Source organism: Chenopodium album, chromosome 6, assembly GCF_948465745.1.
Source record: "Chenopodium album chromosome 6, dcCheAlbu1.1, whole genome shotgun sequence".
Taxonomy (NCBI): Eukaryota; Viridiplantae; Streptophyta; class Magnoliopsida; order Caryophyllales; family Amaranthaceae; genus Chenopodium; species Chenopodium album.
Window position 1 is genome coordinate 75200201 of NC_137839.1, and position 26224 is coordinate 75226424.

Consider the following 26224-nt stretch of genomic DNA (forward strand, 5'->3'; position numbering starts at 1 on the left):
GTCGACCTTATGAAGAAGGCGCTTTTATAAAAAAGGTGGCACAAAAGCTCCCTATATCTCACTTGGGTTGTAGGGAGGGTCCGGAAGTCACGTGCATAGCACGTAACAACTTAAGTTACTTTTTTTTTTCTTTATGTTTTCCTTTTCCTTCTTTTTCCCTCGATTTCGGGGAAAAGGAAAATAAGAGGTGGATGAGATTTGAACTTCTGACATTTGCGTTACATTGGTTCTTAATACGGAGTACTATGTTAAAGGATTGATTTATATACTCCTTATCAGATATAAGTATCACACATGTCAACTAGGGCTTTTGTTTGATCAATATGTCAAATTAGTTTCAATAAGATATTCTTTGACCAAGTTCAAGTGGATAAATTGAATAATTTTTTACGGGTAGGTTTGACCAACAATTATATACTTGTAAAAAAATAACTACCGTACCCCTAGGAAATTTGAATTTATATGGAACACTAGCAACTTGTAAATAATGTTATGAACAAAGCAAAGTCAAACATAGGAAATCCAAGAACAGTAAAAAAAGGAATATTGACTTTAAGGATAGAAATATATGATGTGGTGCAAAAATCAAGGGATTAACTTGAGTTTAAAAGCAAATAGTGGCTGGAGAAGATCAACAAGGACAAGCTAACGTATGGGGGGAAGGTTGAGGTTGTTACAAAAGTAGAAAAACCAAACACAAATTAATTTCACTTATACTATATAATATACAATCATACCTTATATTATATTATTTGACCAAAGAATTTATTCTTCTTAAGAAGATCGTGAAAAGATTTAGGAGAGACATCCACTTCTTCTTCACTATCTAAACTTGCCACTTGGATTCACTTTTCTATCTTATTAAGGTTAATTAGTTTTGGCCTAATTAATTAATAATTACTTTTTTTATATGTAAGAAAACTACTAGTTAATGGCTGCTAATTGGCAACTTTCTTTGCCTATTTTCTTGACACCTGGCTTATAATGATGTAATCATGTTTTTATTGGATTGACAAATCATCATTATTTCAAGAGAAGTATTGTTTATATATGAGTCAAAAGCTTTTGTTAGATCACCAAATAGGTTTCCAGAAAAACGTGTGTCAATTTTAACAAGGTGTAGAAGAGTTATTCGCAGCCATGATATATTTTTATCTTACTTTGAAGTAGCAGCGAGTTCTTGTTATCGATGCATGTTTAGGGATTACAATATTAATTGGGAAAAATGTTTGGTCGACTCATAGGACTATGTTTCGGATGATCTTATAGCTTATGCGTAAAAGAAAATTAGATGGCATACAAGTATTTAGATGTCGTATTATCGCATGAAATATGTTTATAAAGAGCATGTTCATCAACTAAATAGCTAACATTATTAGCTTCAATTAACTAGCTAACAAATTAGTTTCATCAATTAGATTTAGTTTTACTCTTTCCGTCAGTTTATTTTTAATCTTTACATTTTAACCATTTTTCTCTTATAAAAAAATTCTAAATTTAAAGATTAAGTAGAGGAGGAAGTAATATAGCCATGCATGGATGTGCATATTTATAAGGCATAAGGAAAGAAAAAAAGAGATATATAAAAGAAAATTCTTGTGACGAGAAAAGAAATAGACGTATGAAATCACTAATCAACTAGAATAATATTATTGCAGCTAATATACAATATCCTAAAAAAGAATATGTTGGGAATAAAATAAAATGGAGTATGTGTTTTTTTGTTCGAGGTTCAAAGAAAGAATATTTACATACTTGAATAATTTGATGTATAATAGATTAATAATACAAAGTATATTGATAATACCGAGTAGTAGTAAAAGTGATTGTATGCTCAATCATGCCTTGCTGTGAACTGACATGTGTGTGTAAACATGAACTTTTTAGACTTTGGAACTTTTTGGTACACTTTGAATTTTGTGGGGATGAAAATAAGAGAAAAAAGTGTTACTTTCAGAATTAACAAAAGAAAAAAGTCAAAACCTTTTTGTTTGCTTTAAGAAATACTTGAAAAGTCAAAATCCAATGAGGCGCCTTTTGATTTTTGGTACTGTTTTAAGCAAATTTTATGCCAAATTATTGATAAAAGTCGGTTGAGATGGTATTTTTTCTTGCTTAATCCTTTCCTCATTTTTTTTTTATTTTGTAGTTTTGTATAGTTGTTAGCGACTTAGCGTTAAGACTTTATAGCCTTTCAATTGGCTGTTCTATGACTTGGACAAAAAACTACTTTTATGATCATAATTGGTTACTAATTGATAAGATAAATGAGAATTTAATTTGCCTCTTGTGTTTACTAATATTGGCATTTCTCTTGGGTGTATATTTGTCAATTTACATAATTAATAGCTTCGATCCCTCGTCTCAATATATGATGTACCCGTCCTGTATTTCTATCTTGTCTCGAATTAATTTGTATGCTTCTATACATAAAAATGCAATGATATGTTATTATTTTATATAGTTATTTTTTCTTGCTTTGTATAAAAAGTATTGTAATTAATCATCTTTTATTAATATTAGCACGTTACTATCTTTAATTCTATTTACCTTATTTCATGGAAATAATAATGTCATCACCTAAAAATCTAAAATTAAGTCATCATAAAAAAAAGTCACTCATGATTATGTTGTGACGGAATGATTATGTAATTCATTTTGTACTTAAGACATTTTGGTACAATATCTACATTAGAAATTTACTTCTCCGTAGCACCTAAATAAATAAATTAGCATTTATTATGAGCTAGCATAGGGAAATCTTAATTATTAGTTGGGTAATGGGTTAGACCATGGACTTCAATGGGTAAAACCGTGTTAAAATTAAATAAGCGACATACCATTAATTATATGACATAGTGAATACGTAACTCATTTTGTACTTAAAATGTTATGGTATTGTCTAAAAATAATGTTATGGTACAATTCATGTTATAAACATTACAACATACGCTGTAGTTCCTAATTGAATTGGCATTAATTACAAGCCAACGTAGAAATATCATATTAGGATGATGGGTTAGATGTGGACTTTAATGGATCTTTTGTACACAATTTTCTCTATACTACAATATGATTAGGTAAATTTAACATTAACCATTTGAAACTAAGATGTACAAATATACAATGTAAATGTGACGACGAGGAAGTTAATTTAAAGTTGTCTAATGCCCCCACCATGACCCCATCCCAATTGCTTATGTTCGTATTGAGAGTATAATAAAATTATGCATTAATGTCTTTTTATTTGAAATACGGTGATATTTATTTATTTACTTCACATTCCATAGGCCACTTTATTTTGGTCTATATATACTCCGTATATATTATAGGTTTAGCTAATTAATTAAACTTATCGGTTTTTTAATAAGAAAAAACAGGTAGTCATTTCATGTGAGATCTTTAAGGCTCGAAAATTCGTCCATGCACCTATAGTTTTGAATTGATTTATTGCGTCCGTTTAATTTTGTATCACTTTTTTGATGTATAACTAGCTTGTACGATATACTAATTATACAAAGGTATATCCGAACTAGACTTTTTCTAAACAAAACATATTAGCTAGTTTTTTGCAAAATAATCAATAAATAAGGGTTTTGCATCTCGATCAATATAGATAAACATTCATTATTCCACACTATAGAATATTTTATTTTCTTCATATCTTGAACTATGTATTAGAGAGGAAGACTAAATGACTAATTACTTCATATACATATTTTTCCATAGTCAACTTTGACCTAATTATTAGAAAGCAACATACAGTATAAGATGTATATTTACTCGCTTTCAGTATAATGCTACTCTTTGAACTTAACAAAAACCGTAGAATTTCATAGATTTAGGTACATCATGGGGTTACGTGGCCCCCAAATAATTATACGACAAAAAGAATTAAAAAATAATAATAATAATAATAATAATAATGTGATGTACGTATATACTCATTTTGGAAACTATGTGACATCATAATATAAAATTAAAATAATACTTTTGCTAAGAAAAAATAATTATAAGGCCCCAATTTCCCCAAATAGATGGGACACGTCGCTTGTATGACTAAACAAGGACGGCAACAAATCTTGTTGACTTTTTTTAATTTTAAGCATTCTCACCACTAATTTAACACGTATATATATACCACCTTATGCATGTATAACCTGCAGTCATAACTTTAAGCTTTAAGATAAATATTCAAAAGACAAGAACTAAACAAATTTAATACACTTGAGAAAATTGATATTATTACCTAGGGTTTATCTTTTTCTACAAGAGTAACGTAAGAAGTAAAAAGGCGGTCGAAAATCGAAAGATATGGGAAGAGCACCGTGTTGTGATAGAGATGGTCTTAAGAAAGGTCCTTGGTTACCTGAGGAAGATCAAAAGCTTATTGATTATATTCAGAAGAATGGTCCGGGAAATTGGAGAACCCTTCCTAAGAAAGCTGGTATGTTTTCGTGTTTATTGTTTCGTATGTATTTAACATTTTTACATTGAAGAATGTCTTTTGCACTCTATAATGGCGAAATTGTATAATTTCGCCTGAGCTGCTTGATACGTGTCCATTTTTATATCGAGTTTTTTCTAAGAAAAACTAGAATAAAAAGGAAAATGGACATTTGTCGAATATAGGTGCATAGTAGTTATTTGTTTGAAAGAATTGAGTTTTTTTTTTACTAATTTGAATTATTATTGAAAATACAGGTCTTGAGAGATGTGGAAAGAGTTGTCGACTTCGATGGACCAACTACCTTCGACCAGATATCAAAAGAGGAAGATTTTCATTTGAAGAAGAGGAAGCCATTATTCAGCTCCACAGTGTGTTAGGCAATAAGTAAGTTTTTTTTTTTTTAATTAAATTTTTCTTGAATTGATTTTTTTTTAAAAAAAAAAAAAGAAAAGAAAAAGAAAAGTGAGGTGTTTTTAAGAACGTCCAAGAAACAAATGGACAGATTTTAAACGTGGTATTGTACTGTTTCTTACTTTGTCTCGCTCTATTTGTATAGGTGGTCAGCAATTGCTGCTAAATTGCCAGGAAGGACAGACAATGAGATAAAGAATTATTGGAACACCCACATCAGAAAGAGGATGCTAAGGATGGGCATTGATCCCGTGACCCATACACGTCGGTTAGACTACTTAGACCTTCCTTCCCTCTTCGGCAACAACCCCTCTATCCTTCAGAACTCCTCTGATCAACTCAACTTGTTGAAATTACTTGGTTTGCAGAGCCTCGTCAACCCAAACAACCTCTTGAGCCTTGCTTCTCTTCTCTCAAACAACCAAAACCAAAACCAAAACATTCTGCTACAAAATCTTCAACCACATCAATTTTCCAACCCATCTGATCAAATATTGTCTCAAAACCAATTTATAAACAACAACAATCAAGTTCAGAACACTATACCAACTTGCTCCCCTATGATCACACCATCACACACTACAGTTTTCGACGAAACCAACCCAATGAAGTCAAGCTTAAACCATCAGCAACAATACCCAACAAGTTATTCAAATTCAAATGAGCAACACTTCACCATCGCACCACAAACTACTCCTTTGGTAAATGATCAGTGGCAACTAAACAGTAATTCTGCAGGCTTCAGTTCAGAAGCAGCTGCAGTAAATATTCAAGACAGTGGTAATTACCAAGCATTAATGGACTCATTGCTAGACACCTTGGGATTAAAGTCGGCTAATAATAATAACATGAGCAACAATGACGAGGGTTTGAAGATGCCTTCGTTGTTATCCACGCCTAGCTCGAGCCAGCAGACACCGCCTTTGAGTACTTCTAACTCGGCGTATCAGCCCAACAGCAGCAGTACTACTACTACTAGCAGTGAAGATGAGATTGATAGTTATTGTCAGAATTTGATGAATTTTGATGTTTCTTTTGATATTTTTGATAATAATGTTTTATAATAATGTTTTGTGTTTGTAGTAGCTAGCTTAGGAGATCATGTCAGTTTTGCTTGATGTATTTTTTTCGTTTTCGGTACAGTTTGTAAACAGATAAATTTTCTTCATTGTTTCATTATTATTTTAGTGAGTGGTGATTTATTATTATTATTATTTTTTTTTTATAAATATTAAAAAAAAAAAAAACAAAAACAAAAAAAAGCACATTAATTTTGTTCATATACTCGCAAAGATATAGATGGGTCATGTCTGCATGTTTTTAACTTGTAATGTAGTGCTTGTTAAATCACTTTCACATATTTAAAAATCCTATCATCGATTTTTATTTCTATTTTCAACTCATTTTGATTTGCCGATATTGCTAGGCTACATATATATATATATATATATATATATATATATATATATATATATATATATATAGGGGTGTTCATAAATCGGTTCGGACCGAAAAAATGGAACGGACCACCCCGGACCGGACCAGACCGAATTAATCGGTCCGGTCTTCGGGTCTTGAAATTCATTTTTCCGGTCTTCGGTCCGGTCCGGTCCAAAACCCTTTAAAAACCGGTTTTAGACCGGACCGATTTTTTTATAAAAAATATGTGTGAAACCTTAAATAACGTTTAAAATTATCCTTAATAAGCTTAGAATACTTTAACTTTATAAGTTTTTTTGCACTAAACATACAAAAAAAGACGCAAAAATGACGTTACAATATCGTTTTTCCAATATTTTTTTTGTGTTTTCCTTGACTTTATTAAAAATTAATATTCTTTTTAAAAAAATTCTTAAATCGGTCCAAAACGGTCCGGTTCGGGTTTTGGACCGATTCTTTCGGTCCGGTCCGGGTTCGGTCCTAACTTAATCGGTCCGGTCTTCGGTTCTTAAAATTCTAATTTTCGGTCTTCGGTCTTATCCGGGTTGGTCCGGTCTTGGACCGATGAACAAAAGAACATTATATACAAGTTTATTAAAAAAAAATGTGATTTTTTTTTTTTTTACAAGAAAATGTGATGATTAGAAATTCAAAGAATATTACTTTATTCTTATTTCTTTTTGTTTTTAGAAACATTATTTCTATTTTTATAGTATTATTTAGTAATTTTTTTTTTTTTTGACAGGATAGTATTATAATTATTGATATATATAGTTAACCCATTAAAAAAAATAATATAAGAGTTTCAACTTTCAAGATTAAAGAATGTAGGGAGTAATATTCCTTAAAAAAAAAAAAAACGTAGGGAGTAATATATATATTTTTTATTATAAAGTTATTTAATCCAATTATTTATTCAAGAACATATATAGTGTATGGAATGTCAAATATTGATATTTAATTTGAATAATTTCTATGCATTTGATTTAACCTTTCCCCCTTCGAATCTTCGATCACTTCCATTTCAAACTTAAAGACTGATATTCCACAGATTACATGTGAAATTCAAACACCAATTTATATAATATAAAGTATCTTCTACTCTATTATTAAACTCATGATGATATATAATTAGCCATTTAGTTATACAATATCATCATGGTCTTTTTGTATTAAGTGTTACAATAAGCTAGCTACCACAATCAAAAGAATGATCTATCAAATTAAACTGCAAAACAACATATGGAGAATATCTTAATGATCTTAAAAAAAAATACAGTATACGTTCAACCAAAACAATATACTCCATAACACATAGTTATTGGAATCACAAAATAAAAATATTAATTATAATTTTACATTATTTCAGATTCGCCGCATTCATCACGATTGTATTAAACCCGACCCTAGCTTATACAGTACAATACTTCGTACATTATTAACTATTACTCCGTAGTTATTTATAGATGATAAAAATATTACTTAATGGTCATGTTATAATAGTTAAAGTTGTGCTTTGGTAATTGATAGATGTGAGCCTAGTATGCGCTCATAAGTCATAACCAAGAGAGATTTCATGATTACAAGTTCAAAACGTTCCATCTTAAAACCATTTAGCAATAAAAAGGAGTAACTCTTTAGTCATATATAAAGTGTTTAACTCTCTTATCTTTTATTAACCTGCAGTAGGACACTTACATGAGTTATTTGAAAAGATTATGCTTCATTGCTTCAACAACAATCATGCTAGCTAGTATATGAAAATAAAACGTGTATAGCAATTGTATAATGAGCATTATAATATACGTCGATACATGTACGGTGTACACAAACAAAAAGTGGGCTAACTACTACGGAGTAATTAATTTACCAACGGTTTAGCACCAAAAGAGGTACATACGTATAATACGTATGAATTGGGAATTTGGGACACAAGTCTTATACGCAAAAGCACAAAAAATAATGGCTCCAAGCTAAAGGTCTTATGCAACAGTCTTAACTACTAACTAAATACGTAGTCGTATTGTGGTGCAGTCACCTATGATGTGAACATGAAGGGCGTAGAGCATCCACAAAAATAGGATAATTTTTTGTTTGTAAGCTACCACTTTTATCTTTTGTGGATTCCACGTAACTTCAATTTCTTCTAGAAACTTGCTACTTGCACTTCTTTTTTTTTTTAGGGGATGCTACTTGTACTTCTTCATTACAATGTTGTATTCCTACTTTAATTTTGTCCAATTATACTATGCATGATCTTAGTTTTCATTGGAACGTACAGGAGCCTTGCAATTACAAAAAAAATTAAGCTAATGGAGACAAATTAAGATGATATGATTTGAATTTATAAAGGTATTATCCAATATGATGTCTTGGTGTTACTATTGTACAGAGTATATATTAGTTAATTTATACGGAGTACTATATATTGGAATTTTGTTTGATTCATCTTACTGTAGGTATTTTATACACATTTATTAATACGAAATTTGAGGTATTTGTCGAGGTCCAGGAATATGTTATATACTCTATCAGTAAGTGACTTCATTAAAAAAAAATAAATAAAAAAATAAAAAGAGATTTTTTCTGGTCTAATTTTAATACTACCTCCTGTTCAAATTACTTGCAACTTTAGAATATTTTATATCTCACAAATAATACTCCAAAATTATGAGTAATTTGGACCGGAGATAGTAAGAACGATAATAAGTTCATGCTAGAGGTTTGAACCTCCATCCTTAGCTCATGTGAAAAACAAAAGCACTCATCAATCACTTGTGCATGTTTGACAAATTAAATTGTTTGAAAAGCTAGTAGATGCATCCGTGCATGCATTGTAGATGTTTCAGGTGGCTAGCGAAACAGTATGTAAGTTTATTTGAAGCATGATTTATTACTCATACTTTATTAGCTCTTCAAACATTTTTCCCTTTTGGATATATTTTTTTAGGAAATTTTGATTTTTACCACCTTCAAATAACGACTTTGTCGAATTTACCACCTCCAAGAAAAAAACATTTACTTTACCACCTCATAAAAAAATTAAACATCAGTTTTACCACTAATCACCTCCAACTAACGGATTCCGTCCAAAAATCCGTTAGTGGGGCCTACCTTGCACACGTGTTGCCATATTATTGGGTAAGCTTAAAAAAAATAATTTAAAATCCCCATCAAGCAACCGGTGGTTGCTGCCACCGTCGGGACCCCCACCGCTGGACCGGCTACGACCAGCCCCCACCACCTAACCGCTACCAGCCACCGTCGGGACCCACAGCCACCGCACCGATTTTGACCTCAAAACCCTAGCCACCACCTAACAGCTACGACAAACCCCACCACCTAACCGCTACCACCGCACCGCACACCACAGCCGCGCCGATTTCGACCCCCTTTCCACCAATTTCCGACCTCAAAACCCTAGCCACCACCTAATAGCTATGACCAACCCCACCACCTAACCGCTACCGTACCACCGCACCGCACAACATAGCCGCACCGATTTCTACCCCTTTCCACCAATTTCCAACCTCAAAACCTTAGCCACCACCTAACAGCTACGACCAACCCCACCACCATCCAAAACCAGACTAGAAACCATCGCCACCCAGACGCGAAACCACCGCGACCCGAAACCACCACCACCTAAACGCGAAACCACCGCAATCCACCCCAGCCAACCTAACCCCAAAACCAATCTAACCCCAGACCAGAAACCACTTGACCCAGACGCGAAACCATCGCGACCCGAAACCACCACCACCCAGACGCGAAACCCACACGAAATTCCGACCAACCGAGGTAGTTGATTTCGTTGCTGGTTGGTTGACATGGAAGATCGGGGAAGATGAAGAAGAAACGTCAAAAATGTGGACCCTACTAACGGATTCATGGGTGGAATCCGGTAGTTGGTGGTAAAATCGAATTTTTGGAAATTTTGGTGGATGGTAAAGTAAATCTTTTTTTTTTTTTGGAGGTGGTAAATTCAATTAAGTGGTTATTTGAAGGTGGTAAAAATCAAATTTTATTTTATTTTATTATGATTTCAAAAGCTACAAACTGCTAGTATTTCATTATGTACTTTACCAAATATTAGCAATGTTTGGAGTGGTTATTAAGTAATGTTTTGACAGGAGTATTTATTTACTTCATATAGAAGCTTAAATGCTTAATGTTTGGATTTGCTTTTTGGTTAAACTTGACTCAATTCTACTAAAGAACATACTCCCTCCGTTTCATAATGTTAGTCTCATATACTATTTTGGGCGTTTCAAAAGATATACCCATATTGAATATATTTCATTTATAACTTGAATTTTTTTTTTTAAATTAATAAGTTGTGAATTGATGACATGACTCTAAGTAAGAAAATCTTTACCTTAAATTATGCAATTATGACTTGTGCTTTCCTAATAAAAAATTTAAAAAGTTAAATAAGGTAAAATAATTATGAATCATGTTGTACTTTAATGTTAGATTTCAAATATATTTCTTTTCTTATTTTATGTGATTGATTCTATATGAGACTAACATTATGAAACGGAGGGAGTAATAATTTTGCTGAGCTACTTAATTTTGCCAAACTTAACACAATTCAAACTCGTCTTGAATATGTTATGTTCTAATATTTGTTAAATTCCTTACAAACTTTTGTAAATGATATATGACCTTTTTATTAATAAATCGACTATACACTTCAAAATTAAAAAATGAACCAAATCCAAAACCCTACGACCCTGTTCTCTTCAGCTTAATTTAAATTCATTTCAATTCAGTTGAGTTTATAATTTTCTTCTTTCATAAATAATTCAGTTCAGTTCAGTTTCGTTCAGTATATCAGAATAGATCGTAATTCAAGTTCAATCTACGAGACTAATGGGCCTGTCCTCTTCAGTTCAGCTCCGATTAGTTTAGTTTCTAATTTCATTCTCTCATAAACAATTAAGTTCAGTTCAGTTCAGTTCAGTTCAAATCAGTTCAGTAAATCAAAACAGGCCCTAAGAGGCAAATATTTTCCTAAGGACATGGTCCTAAACTCCTAACTCCTAAAAGGACCTAAATTACTCCATAGGGGACTACAAAGGAGGAAAAGTTTTGGGCTTACGGCCTTTGGATTTAACGTTCAATATCAATTACAAAATGAAATTATAAAATAAAATAAATTCGTATACTTTTTTCCCGCCATTCATCTTCATCTTTTCCAAACCCCCAAATTTCTCAGCAATTCACACTCCCAGAATTCTCCAGCAGCTTTCGTACCCTACGAAAACCCTAATTTTATCGTCAAAACGTCCGATAATGGTAAGATTTCACGCTCGCAATTTAATTTACGATTTCTCCAGTATTAAATTCGCTGATATTATCAATTTCTAGGGTTTTCTGAAGTAGTTTTCATAAATTCGTCATTCATATTCCATGATACAACGCATATTATTCTAATTCATCCTAAATAATTTATAATTTATTGAAATTCTAGGTCTATTATTCAATTTTGGGGATGATTATGCGATCATGCTGTTATCGATGCTGTCGGTAAGGGTTTTCGAATATTTATAATTTGGAATTTGTGGAAATTTTGGTATTGCAAGTGATTGAAAGTTTTGTTTTACTTAGCATGATTTAAACTTTGTCATTTTCTTCAATTTTGCGTATTTTTATTGTTGAGTGTTATCTGATGTGATTGTTGGCTATGTAAGATTACCAATTTTTTTTGTGCTTTTCTACCTGCTTTTGTTGATCTTAATATTTTAAATTTTATATCCAGAGGATGAAGTTCCTTCTAGTTTTGTGACTTGTATAGGTCTAGCTGTTCGTGGCTACGTGCATGTTTCGAATCAATCTACCAACAATGGTGAATTTAACTCGATTCAGTCTCGATTTTTTAGATGAATAGGTTATTTGAAAGAATCTGTTAAAATTTTAATATTGTACTAATAATTTGTTAGCTATTAATGTTAGGATGATGAGTTGTCCTGACACTATTTTCTTGCGTTTAATTAAAGCCACCTTCAAGTGTAATATACTTATATTATTTGAATCATCTGGTTTTTTAACAGGTTCTTGAATTTGGTTGGTTTCGAAATATATGCTTGATGCTAGGTAATTCTACTGATTATGTAGGCTACGTCACTAGTGACCATGATTACAATTTAAATTAAGCTATGAAATTAGGAAATAAGAGGTTGGTGGGGGTGGAAAACGTATAGGATTAAAGGAGATTTACGAGTACTAACTTTCATAAGGATAAATCCAAAGTGAAACTTCTAGTTCAGGTGTATGTCAGTCATTATATATTCTTTTAATCAATTAGACTTGGCACTGCTAGGTTCATCTTCTTATATTGTTTTTAATAATTTGCCTTAGTATATGTTTTTGCTCATCAAATTGCTAATTATGAGTAATCCATATAGCTGCAAATCTTGCAACATTGACATCTTATCCCAATTCCTGAACTATCTTTCCTTTGTGCAAGTGCATTGTCACCAAATTTGTCTTCACAAAATTGTGTTAATTTGACAGTATTTTTACTATAAACACTCCACCTCTTTCTCGCATTATACTTGCCTATTTGCGTTTATCTTTAGGAGTCCATGCTTCTCAAAGTCGCTGTACTAAACTCACACTTATTTTGAATAAGATATTCCTTTAGTTTCAATTCAATATATTCATTGATAGATCTACAAAAGAATCAAAGTTATATCCTTAACCCTGTCAAGCCATTATACTTCTAAAATGATTCAGACAGATTTCTATTGCTAATTAGCTATAGATTTACAAGTTACATGATGTATGTCATTCGAGAAGCTCTAATTTTTTTTTCCAACTTCATAAAATGATAAGCACGATGACTAACAAAAGCTGTCTAAAATTTTACCGAAAACACTAGGCAATTATGCATGCCTCTAGGGAAGCAGGGGAGGCTAGGATTTTAAACAGTGACTGTATTATTCCGTGTTAAATGCAGAAAGGACCATCTTATAAAAACCCTGTCATTGAGATGTGTAACATGTGTTTTTCTTGGATCGCAGAGCCTTTGCCTATTATCCCCCCCCCCCCCCCAACACACACACACACACACACACACAGTCACACAGAGGATTCTAGGTTCTTACTGGCAATACCTCACTTGAATGCTGTATGCATATCTTTAATTAATAAGATTAGTAGTACCCTTTCATACTCTTAAAGTACAGGATGAAAGATGAAATATATTACTGTATTAGAATCTGAAAGGTGATAGTGTGCAATATTTAAGGTGTCAAGACTGTCAACAACATAGTTTATGTGGAGTAGACAACCAAGTCTGATTTTATAGCATGTGGTGGCAGTAGACATTAAACAAAAAATATGTATAATCATCTCTCTGTATTCTTGAGCTTTTGTTGTCCAATTTCTCCCAACTTTTGTTGTCACCTTGGTCTGGGAGTAAATAATGGTACTCGTATATGTTAGCTTGAAAATTTGTATTTTGTGAACTTTGGGAAAATATATCTGCATCTAAGACTGAAGTCTCATTTGCTGATTGTCCTGTGATAAAACTTGTTCATAATCATAATTCATAAATTGGCCAATAATTAGTAAATTATAGGTATCCTGCATTAAACACCGATGATTGCAGTAGCCTGTTTTTGATATGTGAATAAATTATTTTACATCGGTATCTTTTTGGAAAGCTTACAAATGAGGCCACAATGTCTTAATTAGTTAAATAAATATTCCTGCTCTAAGATTGAGATGGTTGAATAATTGTATAATGACAGTGATGAGAAGACACTAACCAGTTTTTTGTTAAAAAAAAAAGGTATATGTCATCTAATTATACCTGTGTCTCAAGTGAGATCTGTTTCACGACTCTCTATTATAAGCTTTCATCAACTGAGATACTCCATTTTTCAGCCAGTAATTTTAATTTACAAAATTCTTGTTTGTAAATCTGCCATATGGCTTTTGTATACAAAAAAATAATATTAGAAGCTCGCAGGTTCAACTGTTCGACGTTCAGAGATTGATCTTCTGTCATCATCACTCTGACCACAATGACCCTCCTATTAATCAATTCCATGTGTCTTAAAGTGCTTACGTGGGCGAATGAGTGGCCTTCAAGTATTCAATTTCGGGAAAGTTCTTCTCAACGGTCAGTAGATTCTCTTGTCCCCTTGCAAGTTTAATTTATTAGCAAGCCTTTATTACTTGTTTAATACTAGTAATAATTATCAGTTCATTGGACTAGATTTCTGACTACATACTAATAAACAATTTGCATGTATTGCTTTACATAGTATGAGCTTGCACAACATCCACAAATCCTTTGGATCTCATACCCTAAAATAGCTCTCAAATCATAATTTAAACCATTTTAATAATTCATCTTAAGCAAACAATTACCAATCCCAAAAAAATATTCAACATTTGTTGAAGCTGCTGATCCAGCTCATAACAGAACAAAACTTTTAACATCATTTTTAATAGTATACCTAATCTTTATACATCAGCCAGTCAATATAATTAACCTGTTAAGGTGAAATGTACATAAGCAATCTCTAATATAAAGACAAAACTATTGCCGAATCAGGTATGAGAGAGATGTAAGCCTGGTATTATTATTCCCCTTAATCCTGCCGTTATCTTGGGTATAATATTAAACTCTCTGGTGTCTCCCTAATTGCAAGCATAGAAGCATCTCGCTACTCTTGATTATATGCATTATTTAGTGTAAGCTGATTTATTATTGGCGCTAAAAGTTTATAATTATTATTTTCATTCCAAACCTTTAAAGGTAACTTCTTACACACACTAAGAGAAAATGAGAGATTATTGAGAAGTAATTGTAATATGCAAAGCTCAAGAAGCCAAGTAATATGAAATTGTGGGGTTAACCATTATATAATATTAATAACAATAAAAGCCATATACACAAATCTCAGTAGATATTTAAAAAATTATTTGACCGTGGCGTTGTCTTATCTTGGGATAGAAAGTTGGATTGAGACACTTTTGCACATGATATTTGATGCCATGAACACTGTTCACATGTCTTCGCTCAAAACATTATTTACAAAATATTGTATTTTTTGTAGATAATAACAAAATTAGAGTCCATCGAGCCTGTTACTGCTTGTGAATTTATGGTGCTTATTTTTTTAAAAAAAAAATATTATCTACTACTGTGTCCTTGACACCTGTTCAAGCTGATTCAATAATGTTAGTTCTAGGTGACAAATCATTGCTTGTCATTTTACTAAGTTGCTGTTTGATCACCCAAATTCCTCCCTGTGGACTTTTGGGAAATTCAAAGGAGTTGAAAGATACATTATGTTGTAGCTGATTCTCTTTGATTGGGAATTGGGAGGTGAATAAAATGGAATTAACGGTGATAAATGCATGCATGTTGTGTTTCTGGGACTTGGATTTTAGTCCTATCAAATTTGGTTATTGAATGAATTTTTTCCATGTTTTTGGCCCTAAATGAGTATTGGTTGTGAAGTTAAGTGTTCAAGTGACATTTCACAATTGTATGGTATTGAGAATGTTCTAAGACATCAGTTGTTTACATATTTTGAAACCCTTCCTCATTTCATACACCCCCTTTAAATCTTATAGAGGGTCTAAATTTAATTTCTGGATTATGAACAGAGGCTAAAGAACTCGATTTTATTTTTATCTTACATAGTCTGCAGGTCCAGGATAGTTGAGCACCTCTTCCTACAGTTTGATTTTAAAATCACTTATCGTCTTTTCTCTTGTGTTACCTTTATTAGTAGAATTATAATCAGAGAAATTAAGCATCTTTGAGGATTTTTTATATTAATATTGGTAAGAATGAACTTTAAATCGTTTACTTAATCTACAGATTATTACTACAGAATACTGACTCCTAAAAATGCATGTACTCCTAGTAGCTCTTTTCTTGTCTTTAGTTCCTAAAACCAATTGTCCTAAACGCCTTTTGAAATAATTATGGTATTTACATTTACATGTATAGTTGAATCACTTGAATGGATCAGACTTCATGTCTTCATCCATCCATATCTTGTGCTACCTTAAATTATTGTGCTAACTAAACTCCAATTTGAAATTTATGCAAGATAAGAGCTTCTTTAGGCACTTGAAGTTTATTTTGTAAAAGATGTTTTCAGTGAAGACATGTGAACAGTGTAGAAATTGTTCTTTAAATTTAATTTCTATCTTCTTTTTATCCCAAAGTAAAAAAGAACTCTCATTTCCTTGGTTTCTGTTATACTAATCAATAAGATAAACAAGAACACAAGAGTAATAAGTTATAGTAAAACATCCAAAATTACCCTTTACTATAAAATAAGAATTCACGCCTAAAACTATACACAATGACACCATGTTATAGGAGACTTTACCCTTTTATTTTTCAAAAGAAATGAGACTTAATATAAGCCTTATAGGCTATACAAACACTTTTGAATTATGTCAGTTCAATATATCTAATTCTTAAAGATCATGGTTTGTTTTGGAGGTAAGTACTCTTACCTCCTTTATTTGAAAGGCCATATTTCAAACATATGGTCATGCCAATATTTTGATGCAAAAGTTATTGGATCTAATAGTAATCTTTCAGATTAACATAATCAATACTAAGTTACAAACTACTGCAGCACTTTCCAGCCTTTGTCTTATATGAACTATCCTCAGATTTCCAAACATACATGAAAAGTGGCAGAGTAAAAAGTGTCATGTGCACCCTACATAACATAATTTAGTCTGTCACTTGATTGATGCCACGTATACTCTCATGCAAACTCATTTGTACAAACTAATAAATGAAGGTACAATAATCCATGCTAGTTTTGTTGGGTGTACATGAAAGATTCTCATGCCTACTGTTGCATTACTTTGCTTAAGGAGTAATACTAGTCTTACTAGATATCATTTGTTGTTAACTATAAGTTGCAGTAAGAATATTCTGGGAGAGTTTTAAAGGATGCTTGTAACGTGGAAACATATAATTGGACAAAGTGTTATCTTTGCTCCTTAAATAAAGTGTTTAGAGAAGTAAATAATATATAAATTAAACTAGTTCACATTCTAATTGGTTTGGTTTCCAGCAATCATGTCAACTAAAGTTTCTCATTTTGTTGTTTCTTCCTACATCTTATGCGCTGGAGTGGGTGGATGACTTTTTACATTGTTTTTTTCCATCAGGTTAAACAGATAATTTTAGACTGTTTTGTTTATATTAGTGACAGAATTTTACTTCTATTAAATTGGTAGTACTCCTTGTGAAAAGTAACCAATTATTAATTTTTCTGTATTCTTAAATTCTCCATAACAAAAACTAATGTCATAAATACAATAGAAGTGTCTAAATTTTTTTTGGGAAAACGCCAAAAGAAGAGTCTGGAGAATATTTAGGGAAAAAGGGAGTATAAAATTTAAATTACATAAAGTTGAAAAGTTTTTCTATTAGCTAACAATTGAAGAAATTAATAAATTTATCAACTCTTCTTTATGGTGACTATGTGATTAATTGTATAACCAAAATGCTTAAGTGGTCCTAATCTTTTTACTTGTCTGTCATTATGCAGTTAATTATTTGATTTGTTTGCAAAACCAACTTCCCACTAAAGTAGGAAAATTTGGGGGTATGGGGTTGCATTTCAAATTAAAAGATGTTTAGACTTTTGATTTCCTTTTTGGTAAATGAATTCTTTAATTGGTGTGTTTATTAGCAACAATTTTCACTAGATCTTTCCCAAAATTGATGTGCCACCTTTAAAACATGATTTCTTATTTGCTCTCTACGTGTCCCTATTAAATTACTTGCATTTTTATATTTAGTTCATATTGACTTTTTTGGTAAAGGCAAGGCTTTGAGGGTTAACTGTAGAGGTTAATACATGCCTTCTATCATTGGTTGCTTAATGACTATTCGTCGCATTGGCTTTTATCTGATCTTCTTTGGGACAAAATTTTAGGGCAAGATCATCCAGAAGAAATTTATATGGTTCAATGTTACCTAATTTGCTAGTTTAAGATTTGCATTCGCAATCTATTTTTGTTAAATTGGGCTTACAGTTATGATTCGCTTGCCTTTATATCATCTCAAATGCTACAATGGTTACATAAATTGATGCATAAATAAACATCTTGCAGTAGAAGAGCACCACTGCAGAAATGTTGGTCTGAACTTCTTGACTTAACATTCTTGGATCCTGAAAACAGCTAGATACAGGAGTATAATGTTGTTAATGCTGTTACTAGCTTACTATGCATGAACAATCATGTAGTTATGTACAATCTTAAACTGAATTTTGTGTTAGTACTTAGCAGTTACTATGATGAGGGATAGGCCTAGCACGGTTGTGGATCTGTGGTGTTATCATGTCGAACCATTGTAACTTAACACCTCCCACCCCGCGGGAAATCGAATTATAATGCCAGTCCATATACTAGTGAACTAACACTGTTAAAGTAAACTGGAAAGTAGTGTCTTGTTCCTGCTAGTTTTAACCTCTTTTCCTTATGACTTGGTTCATTTTTCTGTACAAGGTTAGTATTTATTTATTATTTACTTGAGTTTCTTGTGCTATATAGGTAAAAACGACCTTGTCAATTGGAAATCTAAACTTGCGGCTAGGAGATTGCTTTATGTTTCATCCAAGTTTTTTTGGATCTCGGAGTTTTTGTCACCATTGCAATCTCAATCATGAGATGATTGAGATCCTTGCTTAAGGTAAGGCGCCAGTTTTGTTTAATATCAACTTTTACTTCATCCATATATTCAATGTGTGCCACCAAGTTACCTATGTTTCAATCATGACTGAAATTGAACATTATAAAAATATTTAAAAATAATATATGAGGGAGTTTTTTTTTTTTGATAGAATATAAAAATAAGGTACTTTGTATCTCTTTTATTTGATCTCGTGTTTTGTCCTATACAATATCTTAGACGTCTAGACAAGAATTCACTTTTTAATCCAAGGTCATAACTTGGGTTCGATTCCTAAAAGCCGATGTTCTTAGGGGTAGGATTCCCCGTCTTTTTCACCTCACTCCCAATGGTTTGGTATGTTAAGACTAAACTGATTCCCAATATCATGATTTACAGGTCAAGTCTAGTTGGATCCTTCGTCCTATATCTAGCTCTATAGTAATTTCTTCCAATGTATAAATTAACCATTAAGGTTGGTGTACTAGGTAGAATGTAGAACTGGTGGTTTCTTACCTAGCTTACAAAAGTGGTTAAAAACAAAGTTATATACCGTAAAAAGAAAAGTTATGGAGAGTTACTTCATGACTTCCCTCAAACCAATTAAATGCTTTCAATTCTTTGCATGATAGACCTCTATTATTGATTGCTCAAATAAATTACTGCTATTATATGTACTCCAATACATATTATATATCATTATAATAAAGAAACCCAATGAAAAGCACACAACAAATCCACTTTAATCCAATCTTATACTAACTAATGACAATTATTATTATTATGGTTAGTGATTGGTAGCATACCTTGGCTTGGCCCAACATTGGCTATTCATTAGGGGCTAAGCATTGAGATTTGAGGTCAAGGATAATTTTTTTTAAGGGGTCAATTTTCTATACAGGTACATGAACTTCTAATTCATCATCATAATTCATAAGTTTTGGGAACCTTTCTTGAAAGGTGAAATTTCAATTCATTGGTCTGTTTCCTTTGGATGGATCTCTTCTCTCATAAAGTTTGAAGTTTTTTTAAAAAATTATTTTAGCTGTTTTTGTTGTCACTATTATTTTTTCTATGAAACCAATCACATCAAGGTAGAATGTGGTAGCGTAAAAAGTAAAATTACCTTTGCTTCGTTAATCTAGTCAACTAATGCACAAGATATATAAGGCAGTTATAGTTAAACTTACTCTGTTTTTATTGTTATATATTGACTTTTACATTGATCCTATTGTAATTTAGCCTAATTTCTACTAAAATGTGAAAGCAATTGTTATACATATGTAAACTATTGTTGATTTGGGGCCTATTCTCATTTACTAAGCTGAACTGCTTATGAGAGAATGAAATTAGAAATTGAACTGAACTGGACTGAAATTATATTGAACTGAAGATATCAGACCCTTGTATCACTATATATATTTTCAAAATATCAACATTTAATTTTTTACTTGTAATTATATAGATATAAAAGTCAATGTTGTGCATTAACAAATGTGGAATGATAAACTTTGTTATATTTGCATTTTTTAATTCGCTATGAAAAATAAGACTAGAAGAAGGAATTAACCGTGGAGATCAAATAATAACATGAAATTAGACCAAATAATGGCAAGTGACTCAAGTTGGCTGATTAGGATAAATTGAAAAAACCATTGTGATTATGAAACATGGTAGAACTGTACAAAGTAATGAAAAAAGGAACAGGATTATAAATTGAAAAGTTAAAAATAAATAAATAAATAAATAAAATAAATAAATAAAATAAATAAATGTAGTTTGAAACAATTAATAAAATTGATGGATTACACAAAGTACTCTGTATGTAATAGGAGTATAATTTTTAACTCCGTTGTAACGATTGATGACTTGATTATAAAAAATTCAACGATTCATATGTAATTAGAATACAGAGTACCTAACTTTTAATTTTAGGAAATGATCCGCACTTTATTATTTTTACTACGGGTACATAATATTGTTTGGATGAGCATTTACTAACTGCTACTACTAATTACTTGTATAATTAAAATTATTCATTCACCTAAGGCCCTGTTTGATTCACCTTAATTTTGCTGAAATGAAATTATTTTTACTGAACTGAACTTAATTTTACTGAACTGAAATTATTTTTACTGAACTGAAATTATTTTTACTGATTTTCTATTATAATTCTTCTTTAAGAAAACTGAATTTTACTGAACTGAACTTATTTTTACTGAACTGAAATTAATTTTACTGAACTGAACTTATTTTTACTGAACTGAAATTATTTTTACTTAATATTATTTTTTTTAAGGTGAATCAAACAGGGCCTAAGAATTGCCTTTTGCTTTTCAATTAGAATTTGCAAATATTCTTGTTAACATGCAAAAAAGAAATCTTGAAGTCAAAAGCTCACCCTAATTTTTTTATTTTTTTATTTTTTTATTTTTTTTAACTTAAATTATTCGAATCACTCCCAAATCTGAATTTGCATTCAAATCGATTTTTTCTTATAGCCCACTCCGTAACTCAGTCAAATGTTGAATACAATTTTCAATGTCCTCTTCTCCCTACCATTTTGATGTCCTTGTCAATGCCTTTTTAATTGTGAACATGATACGGAGTACTTCTTTTACTATCCATAGTCCGTATCATATGGTAAAGTGAGAAATAGTGAAATTTTTATAAATTTATATGTCCTCTTCCCTCTATCTTTTGTGACCTTTACCAAACTTACGAGTCTACTTAATAATGATATACTACTTCTGTTTTATATTATTTGCAACGATTTGGCGTAAAATAGAGAGAAAAAAAATGTTTAATCGTTGTTAATAATATGAAATGGAGATAGTATAATTTCCGAAAACAAAATTACCGCTCCTTCCCAATCCCGTAATTAATGCAAGACTGCAAGTACATAGAAATCTATATAAAGTGTTATTGTGATGTTTTTCCAAGCTAATACCGTATTTTGTGATAGTATAATATTACTTCTAATTTTTTTTTTTTTTTTTTTTTTTTTTTTGGGGGGGGGGGGGGGGGTTTAGAGAGCCGCATGCAACAATAATAACGTAGGGTAATTTAATTTAACCAACTAACCTAGTTAAACTCAATACTCCTCAATGCCCTCATTTTTTTACTTTGGTTGTGGCAGATACATAGTACTCTGTAGTAAACACTATCTCCGTTTTATATTATTTGCAATTAAGAAATATTTTGTATCTTATTACGAGTACCTTTTACTACATATAATACAAAACGAAGGGATTATGTTCAAAATATCTCGGACCAACGGATAACCTAGATTAAGCCCTTGTAAATAAGATAAGCATAAATCACGTAAGAATAATAAATAGGGAGGGGGAGAGAGAGTAGGGTCTACAGTTGTAGTAAAGCAATAGGAGGAAGATCTTACCCGTCTTGAAAGCCATGTACGAGTAATAATGTAACCCAAAAGGTCTTTAGAAAAGCGTCATTTGACGCTGAGCGGGATAGGGGGTACGTGGCAATTATAGCGTTGATGACAGCTAATATGAATCCTCAAAGCAAGCACAGAGTCTCCGCCGGAAAATGATAGTACTCCTTTTCTTTGTGTGCGTATGCATATGATGCGTATCAATTTCATACAACTCAACTTATTATTAATCTTTATTTTTATTATTTTTGATAAATCAGAATAATTAAACAAAATATAATTCTTATTATCTACTAAGTGATATAATGATTTTTTTTTTCTATAATGATTTTTTTTTTCTTACAAATTTTTAGTTTTAATTTTTGATTTCTTCCCTCCGGCCTATGTTATTTAAGCTTTTAACTTTGGTGTTTGATATAGTTTATAGAATTGTAAGCTGCAAGTATGTTGCTTGAACTTTTCATTTCACGACGAGTATAGTATTCGTGTTAGATTATTGGCATTTTGACACTACTAGTGTAAACACTTTGTCACTTCATTTTGGACAAAAGTTATCAATATTTTTTTCTAGAATAATGGTTGAGTCCGTCTCAAAATCGTACCGAACATGAATACTTGAGTTCGAATAACATAGATAATAGGCCAATGTAGAAAATGTATTGAGACGGATAGATGTGCAAATAATTTGAGACACACAAGCAAGTAATTAGTGAATAGAGTCTAAGAATGTGAGGTAATATGAGATGATTGAATTATTATATTATAGTATTCAATAGTTCAAATAAAAAATTGTTACTCATTAGATTTTAGAAGGATAAGGTATTGAAGAAAATGTGACTCATTAGTCTTCAATTTATTAATATCCTATTGATCCCATTTTTGTGGTACGGATTTAGTATTATAATTGTGATTAATTATAGAACTTTGTATGTCATTAGGACAATTATAGTATAATTATGACAAAGAGAGATTATGTGATCTTTGAGGCTTAAATTTCTCCAAAGAGAAGGGACACGTCGCCTATGTTATAAACTGAGGACGGCACCGAATCCTGTTGACTTCCGCTTTATGTCAGCCTCATTTCCTTTATATAACCCCCTTGTACTCCTCATACGGACCCTACAACACTTTTGCTTCATCTTTAACATACATTTTTTTTTTCTCTCAAAAACTGAAAAAAAACTCCCTACTATTTTCTCTCTCTACAAAAAAGTTCTTAATCTTTAGGACACTTCAAAACTATAATCTTAAATTTTAAAGGACATACTCTTAAATCTTAATCTCTCATCATGGTTAGAGCACCTTGTTGTGATAAAAATGGTTTGAAGAAAGGTCCTTGGACTCCTGAAGAAGACCAAAAACTTATTGATTACATTCAAAAACATGGTTATGGCAATTGGCGAACTCTTCCTAAGAATGCTGGTAAGTTTCATTTGTTCCGTTCTTCATTTTAACTATGTATCCATTGTAATTCCGCTGAACTAATAGACGGATCATCGCTATCTTGGTTCTTCGGGTTGTTAGCTCCCTTCTTGGGATGCAGACATTGTATAGATGATGTTGAAAATTAAAATATGTGTCAACAAGTTTTTAGGTATGTGTGTTGATGCATATGAACTAAAATGGACTTTTGTTCGTATTGTGTAGGACTTCAAAGATGTGGGAAGAGCTGTCGTCTACGGTGGACAAACTATCTCCGACCAGACATCAAGAGAGGAAGATTTTCCTTTGAAGAAGAGGAGACCATAATTCAGCTCCATAGCATTTTGGGGAACAAGTAAGTCTTTTTTTTTTTTTTTTTTTTTTTTTTTCTTTCTTATCTCACTAAAAAACATAAATGAGTGTACTAAAAGATTTTACAAAAAAAATGTCCAATATTTCTTCTTTGGACCACTGTAGAGATGTAGATATAAGATTCATGCACGGAAAAATCTATACTAAGGTCACAATCATTACAATGAAACTTTTGATTTTCTTAGCTTGTGTCTAATCTTGCTTCTTTCTTTGACTGTCATCAGATGGTCGGCTATCGCAGCTCGCTTACCAGGACGAACTGATAATGAAATCAAGAATTATTGGAACACCCACATCAGGAAGAGGCTTCTAAGGATGGGAATCGACCCCGTGACCCACAGCCCTCGCCTCGACCTCTTAGACCTCTCTTCATTGTTGAATAACTCATCCTTTTACAACAACACTTCACAATCATCCCAAATGAACATGTCTAGGTTACTTGGAATGCAACCTATGGTGAACCCTGACCTCCTAAAACTAGCTACCTCACTTCTCTCAAATCAACGCCAAAACCTACAAGATTACCAAGGAAACAATGATTTTACTAGCAATGCCCAAATGCAAAATAACTTTAACCCAATGGTACAAACTAGTCAAATTCAAACCCCAATTCAAAATCCTCTCCCAACTTGTACTACTATGACGACTACTGCTGCTACTACTGCTAATACCGCGATTACAACAATAGATGCTACTCGTCCTTGTGTACCATACTTCGACGAAGCTCAATTGATGGAGCCTAATTTTGAACAATATCCTACAAGTATTTCGAACTTTGATGCACAAAACTTTGATCAGTGGCAAAGTAGTGGTTTGCCTATGTCGGATGGCTTGGTTAATATTCAACCTATAAATTTCGGCTATTATGGTTCTGATCAAACTTTCATGGACCCTTCACTGTCTGATAATTCGACTTTTCAATCAAACATAAGTTCACATTCAAACTTCATGAGCTATGCACCATCAGTTATGTCAACTCCATCTTCAAGTCCTACACATTTGAATTCGGGTTCGAATTCAACTACATATGTCAACAGCAGCGGGACAGAAGATGAACCAGAAAGCTATTCCAGTGACATGATTAAGTTTGAAATCCCTGATTTTCTTGATGTAAATCAGTTTTTGTTAGCTCAAACCAACTGATCATGTAATATATTTTTCTTTTAAATAGGATTTTTTAAAAAAATAGATTTTCTTTCATTTAGTTTAACAAGTTTATTTTAATTGTATACATACTGTATAATTTTATACTTTATGTAATTTTCAGCTGATGAATGCATAAAAATTCAGTATATCCATCATATCTCACTTTGTTTTTGCCTTCATTGGAAGGTTCCCATGATTGGATTTATAGCAATTGATATCGATGGTTTCTTCTCTTAATTTACTTTGTGGCTTTATTTTTCCACAACTCAAGTACCATTTTCTTGAAATTAGATACTGAATTAACATATATGATGTTGATTAATTAGTCACAATATGTGAGATGTGTCATCTTTCCCAGACTTTTTTGTGTCAATCATCCTTAATTAATTAATTAAAACTCCGTATGAATATTTTGTACTAATTATAAACTATAAATGACTGTGATGTATTCGAGATTACTACAATCTCAAGTTCTCAACTAATAATGATATAATCGGGACTTAATACGATCTCATATCTTAGATACTACTCATACTTAAGAAATTACAAACCCATCTGGCATCATAAAATATACAGAGTACGTGTATATTGTTACTCTAGGCATGCATTATTAATACGCAATGTTCCATGCGATTAATTAAGTAATTATTATATTAAACAAAGTTAATGGATTCCGTAAATCAATGTCGTCTTATTCCCAGCTGGCAAACCTAATATGGTATTCTTTAACGGCAAACAACCTATAAAAAGCAAGAACATATCTAAGATTCATATTTTAAATAATCATAATAGTGTATATGATGTCTTTATAATTATTGGAAACACCGCTGCCAGAATGAAAAAGGGTCACTTTTTTTTCATTTATTTTGTTGAAAATTTTCTTTTTTTTCCTATTTAAATC

General features: G+C 31.7%; 2 protein-coding genes and 1 long non-coding RNA gene across 3 annotated transcripts; all 3 read left to right on the plus strand.

Annotated features, from left to right (window-relative positions):
• The first annotated feature begins 4314 nt into the window (after positions 1-4314).
• On the plus strand, positions 4315-6033 carry LOC145635304 (uncharacterized). The gene is made up of 3 exons (XM_081686585.1): positions 4315-4447; positions 4705-4834; positions 5007-6033. The coding sequence occupies exons 1-3, from the start codon at positions 4315-4317 to the stop codon at positions 5923-5925; spliced, it is 1182 nt and encodes a 393-aa protein (XP_081542711.1). The 3' UTR covers positions 5926-6033.
• A 5463-nt stretch (positions 6034-11496) lies between these two features.
• Positions 11497-19191, plus strand: LOC145635305 (uncharacterized). The gene is made up of 4 exons (XR_014113832.1): positions 11497-11602; positions 11778-11833; positions 14283-14435; positions 18866-19191. It is a non-coding gene; the product is annotated as an uncharacterized LOC145635305 (long non-coding RNA).
• A 4312-nt stretch (positions 19192-23503) lies between these two features.
• On the plus strand, positions 23504-25560 carry LOC145635307 (transcription factor MYB102-like). Its single transcript, XM_081686587.1, has 3 exons — positions 23504-23805; positions 24031-24160; positions 24402-25560. The coding sequence occupies exons 1-3, from the start codon at positions 23673-23675 to the stop codon at positions 25318-25320; spliced, it is 1182 nt and encodes a 393-aa protein (XP_081542713.1). The 5' UTR covers positions 23504-23672; the 3' UTR covers positions 25321-25560.
• The last annotated feature ends 664 nt before the right edge of the window (positions 25561-26224 follow it).